The sequence below is a fragment of the Crocodylus porosus genome, unplaced genomic scaffold (assembly GCF_001723895.1).
Source record: "Crocodylus porosus isolate Cpor-Errol unplaced genomic scaffold, CroPor_comp1, whole genome shotgun sequence".
Lineage (NCBI taxonomy): Eukaryota > Metazoa > Chordata > Crocodylia > Crocodylidae > Crocodylus > Crocodylus porosus.
The window spans coordinates 17,192,283-17,208,245 of record NW_017728921.1 but is presented as its reverse complement, the minus strand read 5'-3'; the positions used below and the strand labels follow the sequence as shown (position 1 = coordinate 17,208,245).

Below are 15,963 nucleotides of genomic sequence, written 5' to 3'. Positions count from 1 at the left end.
AAAAGACGAGGTGAACGGGGGGAGACCTCTTTGGAACGAAGAGCACCGAAACCGGTCCTTACTCCCAACCTGAATGAAAACAGTTATGCTGGACAAAGATTAGCCAGCGAAGGGTTTAAACAAAGCCAGAGTAGGGCTGATGTGGGATTCACAAACCTGCATAAGAAAGTTCTGAGGTGGGAAAGAATACCCCATTCATCTCAATTTCTGTAAAGTAAGATAGCATTTAGGTCTGTTGCAAGTAAAGCACTACATGGAACTACTCGTATTGTTCCCTGCATCTTGTCTCATTTTAGTGCATCAGTGGCTAATTCTTATAGAGTGTCACTATTTTTATAGCTGTTGTGATTTCACATGTCATTTTTGCTCTTTTTACATCTTGTCTTTTTTTTATCTGTCAAAGATTTTGACTCAGCTACCTGGTACATAATTGTTAAATCTCGCTAAACCTTAAATGGTGAGCTGATTTAAGTCTTGATATTCTTGAAATTCTCCTGTATGAAAATCTGAGTTGCATTAGGAAGCTCACACACAGCTTTCTAGGACATTTTAATGCATTATGTAGTCATTCTCAGTATATTTCTGTTGCACAGCTGGAAGGATAACCAAAATGACTTTTTGTTATCCTTGACTTTTGTCACCAGCCTAAGCTCCATCTCTGCTTTGGCTCTCCTCACTGCTACCCTGCAGGCTCGAGCCAAGCAGGTGAACTCCTCCTTTGTGACTGCCCCCTGCTTCCACAGCCTACAGGCCTCTTTTCCTCACCAGGCTCTCCTGGATTTCCATGCTCAGTCAAGAGGGTTTCTTTGCTTTTTTGCCCCCCTTTATGTGGACTGGGATAGTCTTTTTTTGTGCCTGCAGAGTTACTCCCTTGAGAAACACCACCCTTCCTGGACTACCATTTGTGCAAGGCTATTACCAGTCAGTCCTTGCTTAACTAATTTCCTGAGTTTACCAAAGTTGGCCTTCTTGAAGTCTAGCAGTTCTGCCCTCCTAGTTATCTTCCCCACCTTTTCCTATTACTTAATGTCAAAAGTTGTTCCCCGTTTCTCTCTATGTGCCTCTTTTTCTTTCCCCATCTCTCCCCTCCACCTCATGCTCTGTCTTATCTCCTTCTCACATGTGCACATGCTCTTTCTCTCTCGGGCTCTCCTTTTCTAGCTGTCTTGTTCTCTCCCTATTTCTTTCTGTTCATCTGCTTTGAAAATGAGGCTAAAATGGAACTAATAAGTGTGGCCTTTGGCACATATCTGCCAGGACTTGAAATGGATAATCAAAAGGCATGTGGCGAAAGAGCTCAATGTGTTAGGAGGGACAGCAAAGAAAAGTAGACTGAGGCAGTCTCTCCTGAATGGAACTGTTGATAAAAAGGTCAAACTGGAACATCCTTATCTGCCTTATCCAAGGTAAATTGTAAATTACTTTCCACTGCTGTCTTCCCCCACACAGACTCAAAATGTACATCTATAAAATAAAAGGGAATTTCATAAATTAAGGGAAAAGTATATTTTAGGCACTTTCAAACCACAGATATTTACATTCTTTCCAAAGGCAGCATTAGTAATAGATGTCTAAGACGACGGAAGGTCCAAGATTAGATTATCTCCCTGAGATCAGATGTGAATCACAAGTTAATCTTATTTGCTGGTATTTCTACTTTCTTTATTCTTTCTTTTTCTCCTGGAGAATTAGGTTTCTAACTTCAGATCAGTCTATCTTCCCTGAAGGCATGAAAGTCCCACTGCCAGGGCCAGGTAGGGTGACCTGTGGATGTGGTTGTAGAAACCTTCATTTTGGGAGGTTTGTTTGTATTTTGTGAACTGACCACTGTAGTGGCCCCTCAGATGGTGCCGTATCCCACCCTCAGTGCTTGCATGAATGGTCTCATCTTACACAAGTGACAAACCCCCAGCTGCCTTTCACAGAAAAGGTGGCTACAAACTCAGTGCAGAGGAGCCAGGCTCTGGCAGCGGGCAGCCAATTGACCCAGCTAGAAATGGCCTGTGAAGGACTTGAGCTTCAAATTAAGCTCCACAAACCACACTCCTCCATCATGACATTTTGATTTGAAAGCTTGTCTTAGTGACAGCGCTGCTGCTGCCACAGCTGTGCCAAAAGAGTTATAGCACCTTATCAGAGGGTCATTATATGACCACAAAGGCAGTTTTCTGTGGGCTACACCAAGGGTTCAACCTTTTTCTGCCCAAGGACTGGCTTGGCTTACCAGCTCTGCCCACACAGCCTTGGGTGCAGCAGATGGGTCTCAGTGGCATGTAGCCCTGGGGCCCCACTCACCCGAGCCTCATCCACCCACCTGTAGTACCACCCCACCCTGCCCCTGCCCCTTCCTTGAGACTCATCTTAGCCCTGGGGGGCTGAGGTGGCTCCTGGCCAGGCCAGGCCAGGCTGGGCAGACCCCCTGAAACCTGCTGTGGACACTTGATTGAGAACTGCTGGGCTACACCACCTCTTCTAGTGGTAGAGCTATGTCCAGAGCTGGTTGGGTGGATGGTTCTAGCAAGTGTATATTGATTAAACAGCAAGATCCTTTTTACACAGAGACACTGCAAGCAATTTTTGCTCCTGGGAAAGCTGGGCTGGCAGCAGGGTCTGGGTTGGCGGTGGCAGCTGGGTTGGTGGTACAACTGCTGTTTCTGCACCTCCTCTAAATAGGTGCCTGGAGCTGGTGCCCTGCTTACCCGCCCTAGGTATGCTACTATTACACCACTAACCAGCAAGGATGGGCCAGCAACACTTTGTAGTGCCAGCTAGATCTGAAGGTCTGTCTCTGTGGGAAGACTTCTATCTGAAAGTGAGAGAGACTGTGATGCAATTGGGTTTAAGTGCTGGGTGTGCATCTGATGGGTGTTGAACACCCATGAATGTGGGTTAGTATTCTACCATGTATTTGGGATTAAGAGCTGCTTTGTGCAGGAGAATGTGTCCCAAAGGCTGAGTTTGCTGCTGTTTGCAGGTTTGAGTATGTGATATCATGAGATGATGTGAGATATGAGCATGTACTTTCCATGAGGGGGAGTGTATGTACCTCTGCATGTATATTCTTCATTATACAAATGATACAGGGGTCCTTTGTAAAGCACTTTGAGATCAATGGTAAAGAAAATATCAGAGCCATTACACATATCAACAAATGCAAAGACCCTTATGGGGCAGTACTTAGAGGTTCAAGGGCAATCATGCCATGCTCTTACATGCAAACGCACACAGTGTTTTATGTACTGACAAAGCATGGTCATGCCTTTAAGTGTAAGCAGCATGTGATGATTACAGCTACATAGCTGTGACAGTTTGGAGGCAGGTGTGTGCAAAAGGCTCCTCCACCTTTGTCCTGTCTGGGCACAAAACTTTCCAAAGCATAATTAAGCTGACTCTCTTCTTTCATGGCAGATTATCAAGTAGCAGCTGAATTGCCAGCTCAGTTGATAATCTCAAAAACAAGACAGCCCTTGTGTTTTTCATCATTGCTGTGAAGTGTTGATTTTTCTGAACTTGGTTCTAGCTGTGCAACTTTCAGAGGGGATAGAATGCAAAATAGTTGCCTGTGATGTATCTGCCTTAGTCTGTTTAATTTCTGACATCAAGCTTATATGCAATTTTAATGAGGGTTTTATTTTTCCCTTCTATTCCATAGAGCTGATTACTTACTGTGTGTTCTTTTGTTGTGGTTTTTTTAGAAAATATCGAGTGGAGAAGTTGGATGCTTGTATCAGCTGAAGAGAGTGTTTCCCAAGTCCTATAGCCTTCAGTGAAAGAGAAGAAAAACCCAAGAAGATCATGTTCCTGTTGGGTGTGTAACTACAGGAAATAGTGAAGGAGCTCTGTTTGTCAACAGGAAACTGGTATAAATGACTGTGTCATACAGTATACTTCACACACAGAAGTGCCTGTGGGACTGGTGATAAAGCACTTGATCAGAGTGAGGTTTCCCTACTGTGGCAATGTTGGCTGGAGTTTAATAAATTATTCTTCTGCACAGGCTTGGACTCTGTAAAATGTATCTGATTGGCTAAAGATGACAAACCCTTTATTTTCTTTTTGTACCTCCCTACGGTAGAGATCTGAGGTAGCTAACAAGAAACAGGGTACGTCGTCATACTCCCACCATCTGCTTAGCAATTAAGTGCCCTTCAGAACCCAGACAGTTTTGAGGTGCCTCGGTTATTGTTCACTGTGCTGCAGATATGGACTCTGAGCTTCTCTGGCACTTTCTCACATTGGCCTGGTCAACCTCACCATGCTAGTACATGGGAATAAAGACTTCCTTGCGGATGTAGTTTACATCATCCTGGAACTGGTCATTGCTGTGCTGGCCATCTTGGGGAATGTCCTGGTCTGCTGGGCCGTCTATCTGAATAGCAACCTCCAGAATGTCACCAACTACTTTGTGGTGTCCTTAGCTGCAGCTGACATTGCAGTGGGTGTGCTGGCCATCCCCTTTGCCATCACCATCAGCACTGGCTTCTGTGCCTTCTTCTATGGATGCCTCTTCATTGCCTGCTTTGTCCTGGTTTTGACTCAGAGTTCCATCTTCAGCCTCCTGGCTATTGCCATTGACAGGATCATTGCTATCCGGATACCCCTCAGGTAAGCACTGGGATCATTGGTGTGGGAGAAATTGTTAATAGAATGGGCATTTCTAGAGTTTCCTAGAAACTGCAACTGAGAAGGAAAACACGGAGGAACGGTGGCATTTGCACTGTAATCTGAAAATGCTTTTTAGGCCTCCCCAGCTGCTGGCTTGTCTTGTCATTGCATTTCTGTTTCTTGTTCTTTGTCCCCATACAGTATGTGCCCATGGCATTACAAGAACATTGCCTAGGAGCTTGAGTTCCATATTTAGAGACTTTCATGTCTTACCCTTAATGATTTGTGTTCCAAGTTGAAGTAAATAGTGCCAGCAAGATCACTGTGGGAAAGCTTGAGCTGAAGGAGGGTGTTCTGGAGGAAAGGGTCAGGTGCCAGGGGGGTGGGGTGGGCCCGCCACTAGCCCCACCCCTTCCTCTGGACTTGTCATAGCTCTGGTGGTCTGGGGTGGCTGCTTGGGTACATGGAAAAATATCGAGAGAATAGGGGCTTTAGTACATGGATGAACGGTCTTGAAGTGAGACTGGCTGTTGGGGAGTGCTGACGAGGAATCCATGGCCTTCCCAAAGAGGAGCTTTACTCCTACTCAGGTTAAGAAGGGCTTTTTGAAAAAGCGAGTGTTTGGAGGAGTGCCTCTCTCTTTAGAGAGGGAAATTAAGTGTTTTTGCCACCCAGCCCTGCCTACAGTAGTGACTCTAGCCTACCACTCCCTCACCCCAGTCCACTTAGGCTTCTGTACCCCAGGACTGTAAAAGCTTCCTGTGAAGATGAAGCCAGCAGTTCATGGAAGCAGCTGGAGGTTCACGGGAGAGGGTGAGAGCCCTTGAAGAGGTACATTCAGGCTAGGGACAGAAATTACATGTAAACTGGTGTAAGTGAACAGAAACCAGTTCAGATCTGTAACACAACAGAAGTTCAATGCATATAAATCACTTTCAAAATGGATGAAATTGGTTTAAGATGAAACTGGATGGGTGTAGTATCAGACTTAACTGATTTAGGTTAAATCAGTTTATTGCACTTCTGTCCCCGACCTCAATCAGACTCAAGTTAACTCATAGTCCCTCAACATCCCAGGATGCTATGCATCTCCCCTGCATAGCCCCAGCCCCCAGAGTGGACAGGCTAGTCTTGGCCCAAGCTGTCTGCTCTAGCCAAGCAGGGAGACATTTTAGTGCACCCAAGGTTTTGGACTGGGCCGCTGCAGGCATGTGGCTGCATTTCCAGAATCAAAAGTGAAAGTCTTTTCACTTGCTTAAGTTATCAGTTCAATCTACACAGCCTAGGCCAGGGGTAAGGCAACGTTTCTTGGCCAGAGTACCGAAAAACACCACAATGGCTACCTTGGAAGGTGCCGGAGTGCCGGCATGCCAGAAAAACAAAATGAGAATGCCCTGTTTGTGCCCCTTGCCCCCCACTCAAAGCCCCCGCGCCACAGGCTTACTGCCCCTTGCCCCGCACCCAAAATCCTTGCCCCTCAGCCTGGGCTCTGTGGCTGTCAGCAGCTACCTCGGCTCTGGGTAGGTGCTGGAGCTCGGGCTGCTCCCAGCAGGGCTTGCAGCATTCCAGCTGTCTGCTGGGAGCAGCCCAGTCTCCTGACCGGCGGCAGCTACCCAGAGCCAGGGCTGGCTGCAGCTGGGAGGCTCCAAACAGCTGTGTCAGGCTCCACAGTTCTGGCATCAGCTCTGTGCTGGCGGCAACTGCATGCACACCTCAGAGCGGACAGCGGGGCAGTGCAGCCCATCCCGAGGTGCCTGTGAAGTCGCCGCCAGCATGGAGCTGATGCCAGAGCTGCGGACCCTGGCGCAGCTGTTTGCAGCCTGCCCGCTGCCACTGCCCAGAGCCCAGGCTGGCTCCAAACAGCTGCGCCGGACTCCAGAACCCTGCCATCACCTCTGTGCCAAGAGCAGAGGAGAGACCTGGGCTGCGCTGCCTTGGGCCCCTCCCCCATTGCCCGCTCTGACGCATGGGTGCATGCACCAGTACAGAGTTGATGCTGGGGCTCTGGAGCCCGGCGCAGCTGTTCAGAGCCTCCCGGCTGCAGTTGGCCCCGATTCTGGGTAGTTGCTGCCAGCCGGGAGCCCAGGCTGCTCCCAGCAAGCAGCTGGGACACTGCAAGCCCTGCTGGGAGCAGCCCAGGCTCCGTCACTGGCAGCAGCTACCCAGGGCTGGCCATGGCGTGCCGAGCAAAATACCCTCATGTGCCATGCTCAGCACATGTGCCGGGGGTTGCCGACCCCTGGCCTAGACTAACCTCTGCATCTCCGAGCAAACTGACTGTTGGATAAAGTAAAACAAGTGCTGCCCATTTGCTGATTATTTTCTATTTCTGTCCAATCACAAGTAAGAATCTAAGGCCAAATTGACAAGAAATGTGCATCTCTAGCAGTCAGACCTGCAGCAGCCAGTTTATGGTTGATCCTTGCAGAAATACCAGGAGGGATGGGGAGGGTGAAAACCTGCCTTCTGTCCACATATGCAAGAGGTAGTTGTCATCCCTCAGGTCCTCCCCTCTTCATGTCCTCTTAGGCATTTGGTGCAACAGAGACAGGGTCATTTTCATACATACCACGCTCTGGCATGAGCCAACACAGGGAAGCATGCTGGATCCTCCTGCAGATGGGGAAGGAAACGTCTGCTGCTTGTTCTGCTCAGGGTTAGATGTGGCTGAAGAGTTTGAAATTGGCTTCTGGTTTCTTGCATACCTAAATCATGTACATGCTTGAGGGCTCCCCCTCTCCCCCTCCCCCACCAAATGCCTCCTCCACATCTGTGCATTAATCATTTGGCTGGACCTACATGATTCATCTGTGACTTTGTCACTTGTGAGAAGCAAGGCAGTCGGGAACTCTGGCTGATTAATAACACCTCTGGCCTAGAAATAAAGTTTCTAATTACCGTTGCGGTGATGCTATTTCCGCAGCAGACTCGTACAGATGCAGTACAGTTTTTCTGAAGGCTTTTCTATGTATAACTAATTCCATCTTTTATTAATTGGTTTCCAGGCATATACACAGTGTTACAGCCCACTATTTTAGATGCCATTCTGAGAATTGATTACATCACCATAAACCCTGTTACACTGAATTGTGCCCACATCAGGGAGTTGGACTAATCTAATGTTATGAGGATCTAAAAGAGCATAGGTAGATGTGGTACAAAAACTGTGTGTAGATCAGAGTCTCTCTCTAAAATAATGTTTCTTCTCAGAGCATGCAAATATTTCTCATTCATCTCAGATGAATGTTAACTCTGGAACCTATTACTGACCATTTCCTTTTTCACATTGTAAAAGGATGAGCTGAATGGCAGGAAAAGCTTAAAACAAAAATTGGGGCATGTGCTGATTTAGTTGTTGTTTATGCTGGGTTTTTGAATTGCTGTGACTATTATAAGTGTTTATAGGGATCAGCAATACAGATAGAAGGCACCTTTATACAAGGATAATTACATAAAATGTATATTCCCCTCCTCCCCCCACCAGTAAAATGCAATTAGTATAAAAGGTTGTAAAATAAAGGGTCTTGAGTGTTCAATACATGTCCCTCCATCTGCTGTTTGCCTTTTATAGTTAGGAACATATGATATATCAAGTCTGTTTTACCTGAAAGAACCAGTATGTGACTAGACAACTCAAACCTGTTTTAGATCTTCAGTATGATGAGAGAGCCAAACCTGTAAGGCTAACCACGGACATTTGGGGAGGTGAACTTGGGTTAAGAATTGCCTGATTTAAACTTGCCTGATTTAAACCCAATTGCCTGATTTAAACTTAGCTTGTCCTGGTGCCAACCTTACACTTGTGCAGAAGTTCCATGCACACAAACTGGCCTGAAAATTGCAGAACCCAGTTTAAGATAAACCTGGATCTGTGTAGTATTAGATTAATTCAATTTAGGTCAAACTGGTGCATGGAACTTCTACATACTTCACCCGTACAGCTCCGGGACTGGGAAAACCCAGTCATTGGCCCCAGCCCCAGGGATGCTCTTTTCATTCTCTCCATCTCCCCACATGGGTTTATTTTTTGTGTCCCCCTCCCTTCAACCCCCTACCAGCCAGCCCTTTCAAATCCCATCCCACAAGCCACTCTGGGTACAGCTGCTTTTATCAGTATTCGTCACTGCCAGAGCCAAGCAAGTAAGTCTGGGGTGGTGGGAGGGATGGGGGTGGAGGTTCACTGGGGGGAGACACCCCACTCCTAGTGGGTCTTGCCTCCCTCCCTGCCATGGGTTATGCCTGCCCCCCTAACCCCATCCACAGTTCGCACCTGCCCCCCTACTCCACCTCTGGGTTACACCTACCCCCATCTCCCAGAGGACCCCAAAACCGCTCCAGCCTGCTGGATCCTCAACCCCGTGGCTAGCCACCTCATCCCGACTTGCCTGATTTTGGGCAGCCATTTTGAACTGATTTAACCTCCCTCTAATGCCCCTGAATGTCTGTACTTAGCCTAAATGGACAACGGAAGTGGTATTAGACTAGTCAGAACTTTTTTGTTTAGCACTCAATTCACACAAACATTTAAAAAACAGTTGGAAGAAATACGTTCCTTTTAAAAAATCAGTATCTTTACTCTAACCTGTGATAACTGAGAGTGCTTCCTCTAGTCCTTTGAAGGAAGAATACCACACAGTGAAGGAGACAAGATTAGATGTAGCTAGTATTCTGAGGTGTGTGTGTATATATGCCAGACTTGTATATACCGCCCCACCCCCAAAAACAAAAAAACCCAAAATACATAGCAAATTTTCAGGCCTTTCTGGCAAAATAACCAGGTATTTGAATTTAATTGAAAGGGTGCTCTTAAAGGTTTTTAAGAGACAGATGCTTGACTGCAATCCCAGATCTTGTACAGGCTTGTCCATCCTACTGGAAGAGATAGACTGGAATATCTTTGAGGAAAAATCTTGCCTAAGGAAAGAATGATCTTCAGAAGGTAGGGAAAGAAAAGGTACCCTTGGGTATAGTTAAAAGAGTTCAGGCTAAGCACTGTGCTTAAAAATATCCCATAATTTCTAAATTTTGTTTTCCAAAACAATCAATAGAGAACTGTGCAGAATTTGATGAATGCTTCCAGTGTTTTGTAATGGTCTGCTGATGCCACAAGGAATTAAGAGAGAGAGGATAGTCCATCAGGTTAGTTGCTAATATCAAATTCCAAAATTTAGCAGTGGTGCGTTCTTGAAGCAGAGAGAGACACAGGCTCTTGAATGGTCTGGGAAGAACAGTTGGCTGCATCTCTAAGATGGCAGGTATGCTGAGAGCATGCGCTCGCTGGCATAATAAAACTGGGTGTTATAAATAAAACTGGCTGGGTATTCTTAGTTCCAGGGTGATGTGGCTGGCCAAGAACAGTTGGTGCTTTCCAAGCTCTTCGGGGCAGCATAAGCTCCAGAGGGCATAGTGCCCAGTGTGTGCGTCCGTGTGTTTGTTATAGAGGTATTCCCATGGAGAAATGGCAGGTAGGTAGGGTGCACTGAGAAGGGGAAGAGAAGAGGTTTTTTCCTGCAGCCAAATGGAAAAGTTCTCTCAGATTGCCACCTGCCTATATTGTCCCCCTGCGAAGGACAATCACCTCAAGTAGGTATCTTTCAGCTTCTGATCACATTCAGTCAATGGCAGTATCGGACAGAGCTGCAGACCTGTGGTCCCACTCTGAAGCAAAGCCAGGAGCTAACCAATGTGAAAGTAATTATGTGGCACTCTTTATTCGAGGGTCATCCTGCGCTTAGTAATCCTTTGTCTGGCTCATTGCTTGCCAGCCCTGAAGGGAGTATTCCTCAGAAACAGTCAAAGGGGCTGACCTTTTGAGTAGTATGATTTTATTTCTCTTTATTTAAAATTTCATTTTTGGTCCCCATTGCTATGGCACCTGGGGATGTGACAGCAGTGACTCCAGTCTTGGTGTAGCTTTTCAATTTGTAGAAGCTCTGGCTCAACTACTTGCTAGGTTACAGTTGCAAGGGGGTTAGTCACCTTCCCCCGGTCCTTCAGAGTTGTATAGACCTTGCTTGCGTGCAGTGGAGTCTCATGCGTCAGCTGTCTCTCAGCACTGGTCAATTCTAGGAGTGCAGTGCCTTGGGCATCAGTCATGTGCCCAGCAATCATTAACATGTGGTTTTGCACATGGGAACTGATTATGTGGACCAAAGGAGTAGTGCTTAGACACTACATTTACTGCTACCTGTCAGGAAGCACAGAGGGTTCAACCTTTAATGATCATATTGGCAGCCACCAGTGATAGGAGAAGGAGGATTTTTGATGGAGGATTTCATGAAATGGGGGTTAAGTTCCAGACTGAGGATACGAGAGATCTGGATACTGTGCCGCAGGATTTCTTATGCAGCCATAAGCTGTGTTTGTGCCTCTGCTCCATATCTGTAAAATGGGGACATCCTCCTTTTGTTTGTCTTGTGTATTTAGGTTGTAAGCTGTTTGAGGCAAGGACAACCTTATGTGTATTTTTAGTGTCTACCACATTGTGACCCTAATTGGGAATATTACAGCTTCATAATATAATAATTTGTAATAAGCCCCAAACTATGTAATGGCAAAGCTTTCTAGCCAACAAGTACCATACCAGTAGCCCTGTATCACAGAGAACTGACCAGAGAAAGTCTTAAGTGCAATCCCCAGTAGCCAACAGGATTTGGGAATCGGGGCTAAGGGGGGGACAGATGTGTAGGTAAGTTCATGAGTACAATTCCTTTGGAGCAGTGTGGTCTGAACCTGGGCTGGGGTCTGTTAAGGATTCTGCCAGTAACCAATCTTATAGTGTAACGAAAACTGTCCACCAATAAGAGGTGAGAAGACATTGTTTTTTGGGTGCCCCATTCCAGACACTTAAACCCTGGATCTTCAGAAGCGTTGGGGACTTGCAGTTCTGACCAACGCCACCCCAGTTCATGTGTGCTCAGCAGCTCAGGCCCATGGTGTCTCTAGCTGAGCGTCAGAAATTGAAGTGTCCCAAATGACCAGAAACTTTCTGAATGTTTTGGCCTTAATGTACTTGTCCAAAATAGGAACAATCTAACAGTTAACTACTTACTAGAGAATTGTACGGCCTAACTCCAAAACCTAGTGAAGATCCCTAAATGAGGTGCTATGGAAGGGCGCCCAGTTTTTAGGTTGATACTCGCTACCGCCTGCTGTGTCCTCTAGGACAGTGAAGCAAAGAGCCTGATTGGGTTAAAAACTAGTTCACAAGCCTTTAAATCCTCTTGCATGGGAATCCCCAGAGGGTAAGAACATGGAGGAAGGGGAGGAGTTTGTAAGCAGCTGTAATAAATGTATTTTTAGTGGGAGGGAAGGACATCTCCAGCCGTGGGATAACAGCTGTTCAATTTCAAAATTCCTCCCGACAGAGATGCAGCCAATTCTTGTTGCTTTTTTTTTAAAAGCTTCAAGTTCCTTCAGCAGATCTCTTGCTGCCTTGTTTTGATTTTAAATATAAGTTTTGAATCATAAGTTGTAGTTTGATTTGTGTCAGTGGGATCTGAATTGAAGAGCAACCCCCTTTTCCTCTCACATCCCCAATATAGAGTACGCTCAGCCGCTCTCAGAGGTTTAGATGAGCACTACAAGTTTCTAGAGAAACCCCTTCATCATCTCTCCAGAACCTGGGGGAGGGAGACTTTTCCCAGATCTGAGGGAAGAGCCAGAGGATGCTTCTTGTCCTCCCAGCCTCCTTTGTGTGTGCGTGTGGGGGGGGGATTGGCCTAAGTGATCTCTGGAGGTCCTGTCCAGCCCTACTTCTCTTAAGATTTTTCTATGATTCTCTCCCACTCTTCCACTTTTTCTGCCTTTTGAACTGTCATTTTAAAATGAACAAAGGGAATAACAGTCCATATGTGCTGCTGGTGCCTCAATCCCCTTTCCATGGTCCTTCATCGGTGACTAAGAACATGTGCCAGGCCCCAGTTCTGCACTGTGGCTGGGAGAAGCAAGGCCCCTCCTCTGAGCTCACATGAAGAGCAGAGCGTGTGTGGGAAAAGCAAGCCCATGGAGAGAGAGTTGTCTTTGTTGTTTTTTTTAATGTTTGTTTGTTAAAGAAATGGAGATGGAGAAGCAGGGAGTGGGAATATGGGGCGACATGGGAGACATCTCACCATAATCAGATCACGCACACATGAGGTCAGGCACAGTGTGGGATCAGTGCTAGACAATGTGGGAACTCTGCCGTTCCTTTTCCGTGCGAAGTGCTACTTAGGAAAGGAAATTGTTTTGAAATATGAAACCATCCCTCTGCTTCACATTTCTGTGGGCAAAGCTAGTGCCACCAGCTCCGGACCTGCAGCTGCCTGCTAGTTCTCAGCAACCGGCTGGTATTTAGGACAGGTTCCTTGGTCTGTCATTAGGGTCTTACCAGGTTGCTGTTTTCTCTCTCAGAATATTTGAGTGGATTTATTCCTGGGTGCATTGGCTTGGGACAGGCTTAGCGATGCCTTCCTTACAGTTCTGTGTGTTGGCCCAGTCTGTAATACGGCCCTTTTATGAAAATCCTTGTTCTGAGCCTATCAGTCATGCTGAATTGCTGCTAATGTTGAAGGCACATCTGCCAGCATTGTTCAGCTGGCAGCATCCATTTTCTACCATTAGTATCAATACAATACTAATCCCCCTCTCTGCGTTAGTACTACGTTGGTGATACTGAAATCCTTAGGATGTTCATCAAAATCAGGTCAGTGCCACTGGAATTCACAGTCCAAGACTCCTGGACTGGCTCTAATTGCAGACCAGTAGCATGCTCTGTATCTGGGACTCATTCAGGCTCCGTGACGCTGGGCCACTAATACAGTATCCTCAAGCTCTCTGTTACTAGTCAGCTGTACTGTCCACCCAGGGCTTTACTTACACTCAGCTTTGGAGCTAGCAAAACTTTTCTTTAGGATTTTCTCCTTTGCACAATGGAAGAACTATTTCTGCTGGCAAATGGAAGTGAAGTTTGTGCATTCCTCTAGGTGCTTCTTTTATGTGTCGAGGAGTCAGAGCAGGGCTGCCACCCTTTGCTTTGACAATCAACCTAATAAGTTTATGATGATGCTTGAGAGATGCAAGGGAAGGGAAGGCAGGTGGATTCTGGTGGGGGGAGGAGGGAGAGGGTTTATATGACTCGCCTAATACGCTGTCGCTTATCCTTCAACACCCAAGAGTAGATGAAATAAATTAAGAGGGTGTCCAGTATCACTGTAGATCCTGCGGGGGTTGAGGCAAATGGGCTGTGCTCTGCAGTTCAGTAAGTCTTTGGATAGGCATGTGACAGCTAACTGGAGTATTTCAGGACAAGTTTCTCCTCTTCCTGCACTCCACAGGGACAGGTCATGGGAGGGTTACTTAGGTGTCAGGTGTTTGTGCCAGTTACACTGCTGTAATTCTTCTCTCCTCTGTTTTTCAGGTACAATGGTTTGGTGACTGGCTCACGTGCCAAGGGTATCATTGCCATCTGCTGGGTCTTGTCCTTCATCATTGGCCTGACACCCATGCTGGGCTGGAACAAATGTTCCCAGAGTGAAGGTCAGGATACCAATAACTCGTCTCCAAACAACTGTAGCAACAGGATGGTGGCTTGTCTCTTTGAGACTGTAGTCACCATGGAATACATGGTCTACTACAACTTTTTTGCTTGCGTGTTGTTACCCCTCCTCATCATGTTTGGCATCTATTTGAAAATCTTCATGGCAGCCCGGCGGCAGCTGAAGCAGATGGAAAACAAGATGGTGCATGGGGAACGCTCGCGGTCCACTTTGCAGAAGGAGGTCCATGCAGCCAAGTCTTTAGCCATCATTGTTGGACTTTTTGCCATCTGCTGGCTTCCACTCCACATTATAAACTGCTTCACTCTTTTTTGCCCGGGTTGTACCCGTCCTCCCCCCTGGCTGATGTACCTGGCCATTATCTTGTCTCATGCCAACTCCGTAGTGAACCCATTGATCTATGCCTATCGGATCCGGGAGTTCCGACACACCTTCCGGAAAATTATCAGTCAGCATATCCTGGGAAGGAAGGAGCAGTTTAAGACCGGTACTGCCAGCTCTCGGACTTCAACTCATGGTGGGGATGGGGAGAATGCCAGCATAAGGATCAGTGAATATGCTCTGAATGTATACACCAATGGGGAGATCCACAGAGACCCTGAAAAGCAGGACCTGAGCAAATGCAAGGCAGGTTTGGAATGGCACCAGAATGGGAATGCATTGGACATGGAAACAAATGGGCATATCCCACATTCTTGCAAAAACGGGGACCTCTCAGAGGCATGTAAGAACATAGAGCTGCTTAGTGAAGAGCTGATTGGGACATCCACCTCTTACTCTGATCTGGAGAGTTCAACCTTTGCAGCAGCTGATGTTTCCTGATGACTTGTATCGAGTCTTCCTGATCAAATTATTTTTTTCTTTGCCCTGTCAGATGCCTCTATACGGGAGAAAGGGAGGCTGGGAAGAAAGGGAAGTCTGTGTCCATGTCTTTCTGGTGAAGGGGTCCTTGCCCAGGACTGATGGGAAGATCGTAAGAGCTGGGCCGGAGAAAAGTAATGAGAGAGTTTTGAATGGACTATGGAAGACTAAAAACTCTATCTGTCAAAGGTCCAGCTCTGAGACGCAGAGAGAAGCAAACTACGGTCAAAGCCGACATCCTGAGCTGAGCACCAGGAGACTGTTAATTCAGGGTATATTGTGCTGTTCTCCACTGTACTATGTGTCTGTGGATGTGTGTTGGTCTAGTTGTCTTCACCCACAGAAATAAAGGGCTGGTTAGAAGTATTCACATCTTCATGAAGAGGGGTGGGACTTTTAAGTCTGCAGCCTCTGTTAAAAATGTAAAGGGCATAACCGTGCCTGCTGGTCAGGAACAATACCTAGGAAGTGAAGGGATTCTCATCCGGAGTTTTGGACACCTTAAACTACATAACTGTTTTACTTTGTTGTTTTTAAAGCTTAACTGCACCACAGGTTTCCTGACTTTTCTTATCACCACTAAATCACATCATTGTAGGACCTGCTTCTTACTTATAATGGTTAGCAGTTGAAGCATGACTATACACAGCTCCCAACCCTGCCCATGTCCCTGATAGACCCAGCATGTTGAAAGAAACCAGTAACTATATTTCACAGACCCCCGTTTCATTTAAAGAAGTATGAATATGAAATTATTTTAAATAATTTATATTAGCCAAGGGGCAGAAGGCATGATAAGGTGGCAACCTGGAGACTAAACGGTTCAGAGAGGCAAAAGCTTTCAGAGGCAACAGCCTGCTTCATCAGATACTAAGGGGTGAGAGCAGATCTGTGTTCTGCAGGTAACAGTGCGACAAGGCAGGGGTAGGGAAAGGTGCCCAGGAGGTGTTGACAGGTTTGG

The 15,963-nt window shown here is 46.5% G+C and overlaps 1 protein-coding gene across 1 annotated transcript; it reads left to right on the top strand.

The window, feature by feature from the left end:
* Positions 1-3,667: 3,667 nt before the first annotated feature.
* Positions 3,668-15,521, top strand: ADORA2A (adenosine A2a receptor). The gene is made up of 2 exons (XM_019539154.1): positions 3,668-4,605; positions 14,003-15,521. The coding sequence occupies exons 1-2, from the start codon at positions 4,256-4,258 to the stop codon at positions 14,961-14,963; spliced, it is 1,311 nt and encodes a 436-aa protein (XP_019394699.1). The 5' UTR covers positions 3,668-4,255; the 3' UTR covers positions 14,964-15,521.
* The last annotated feature ends 442 nt before the right edge of the window (positions 15,522-15,963 follow it).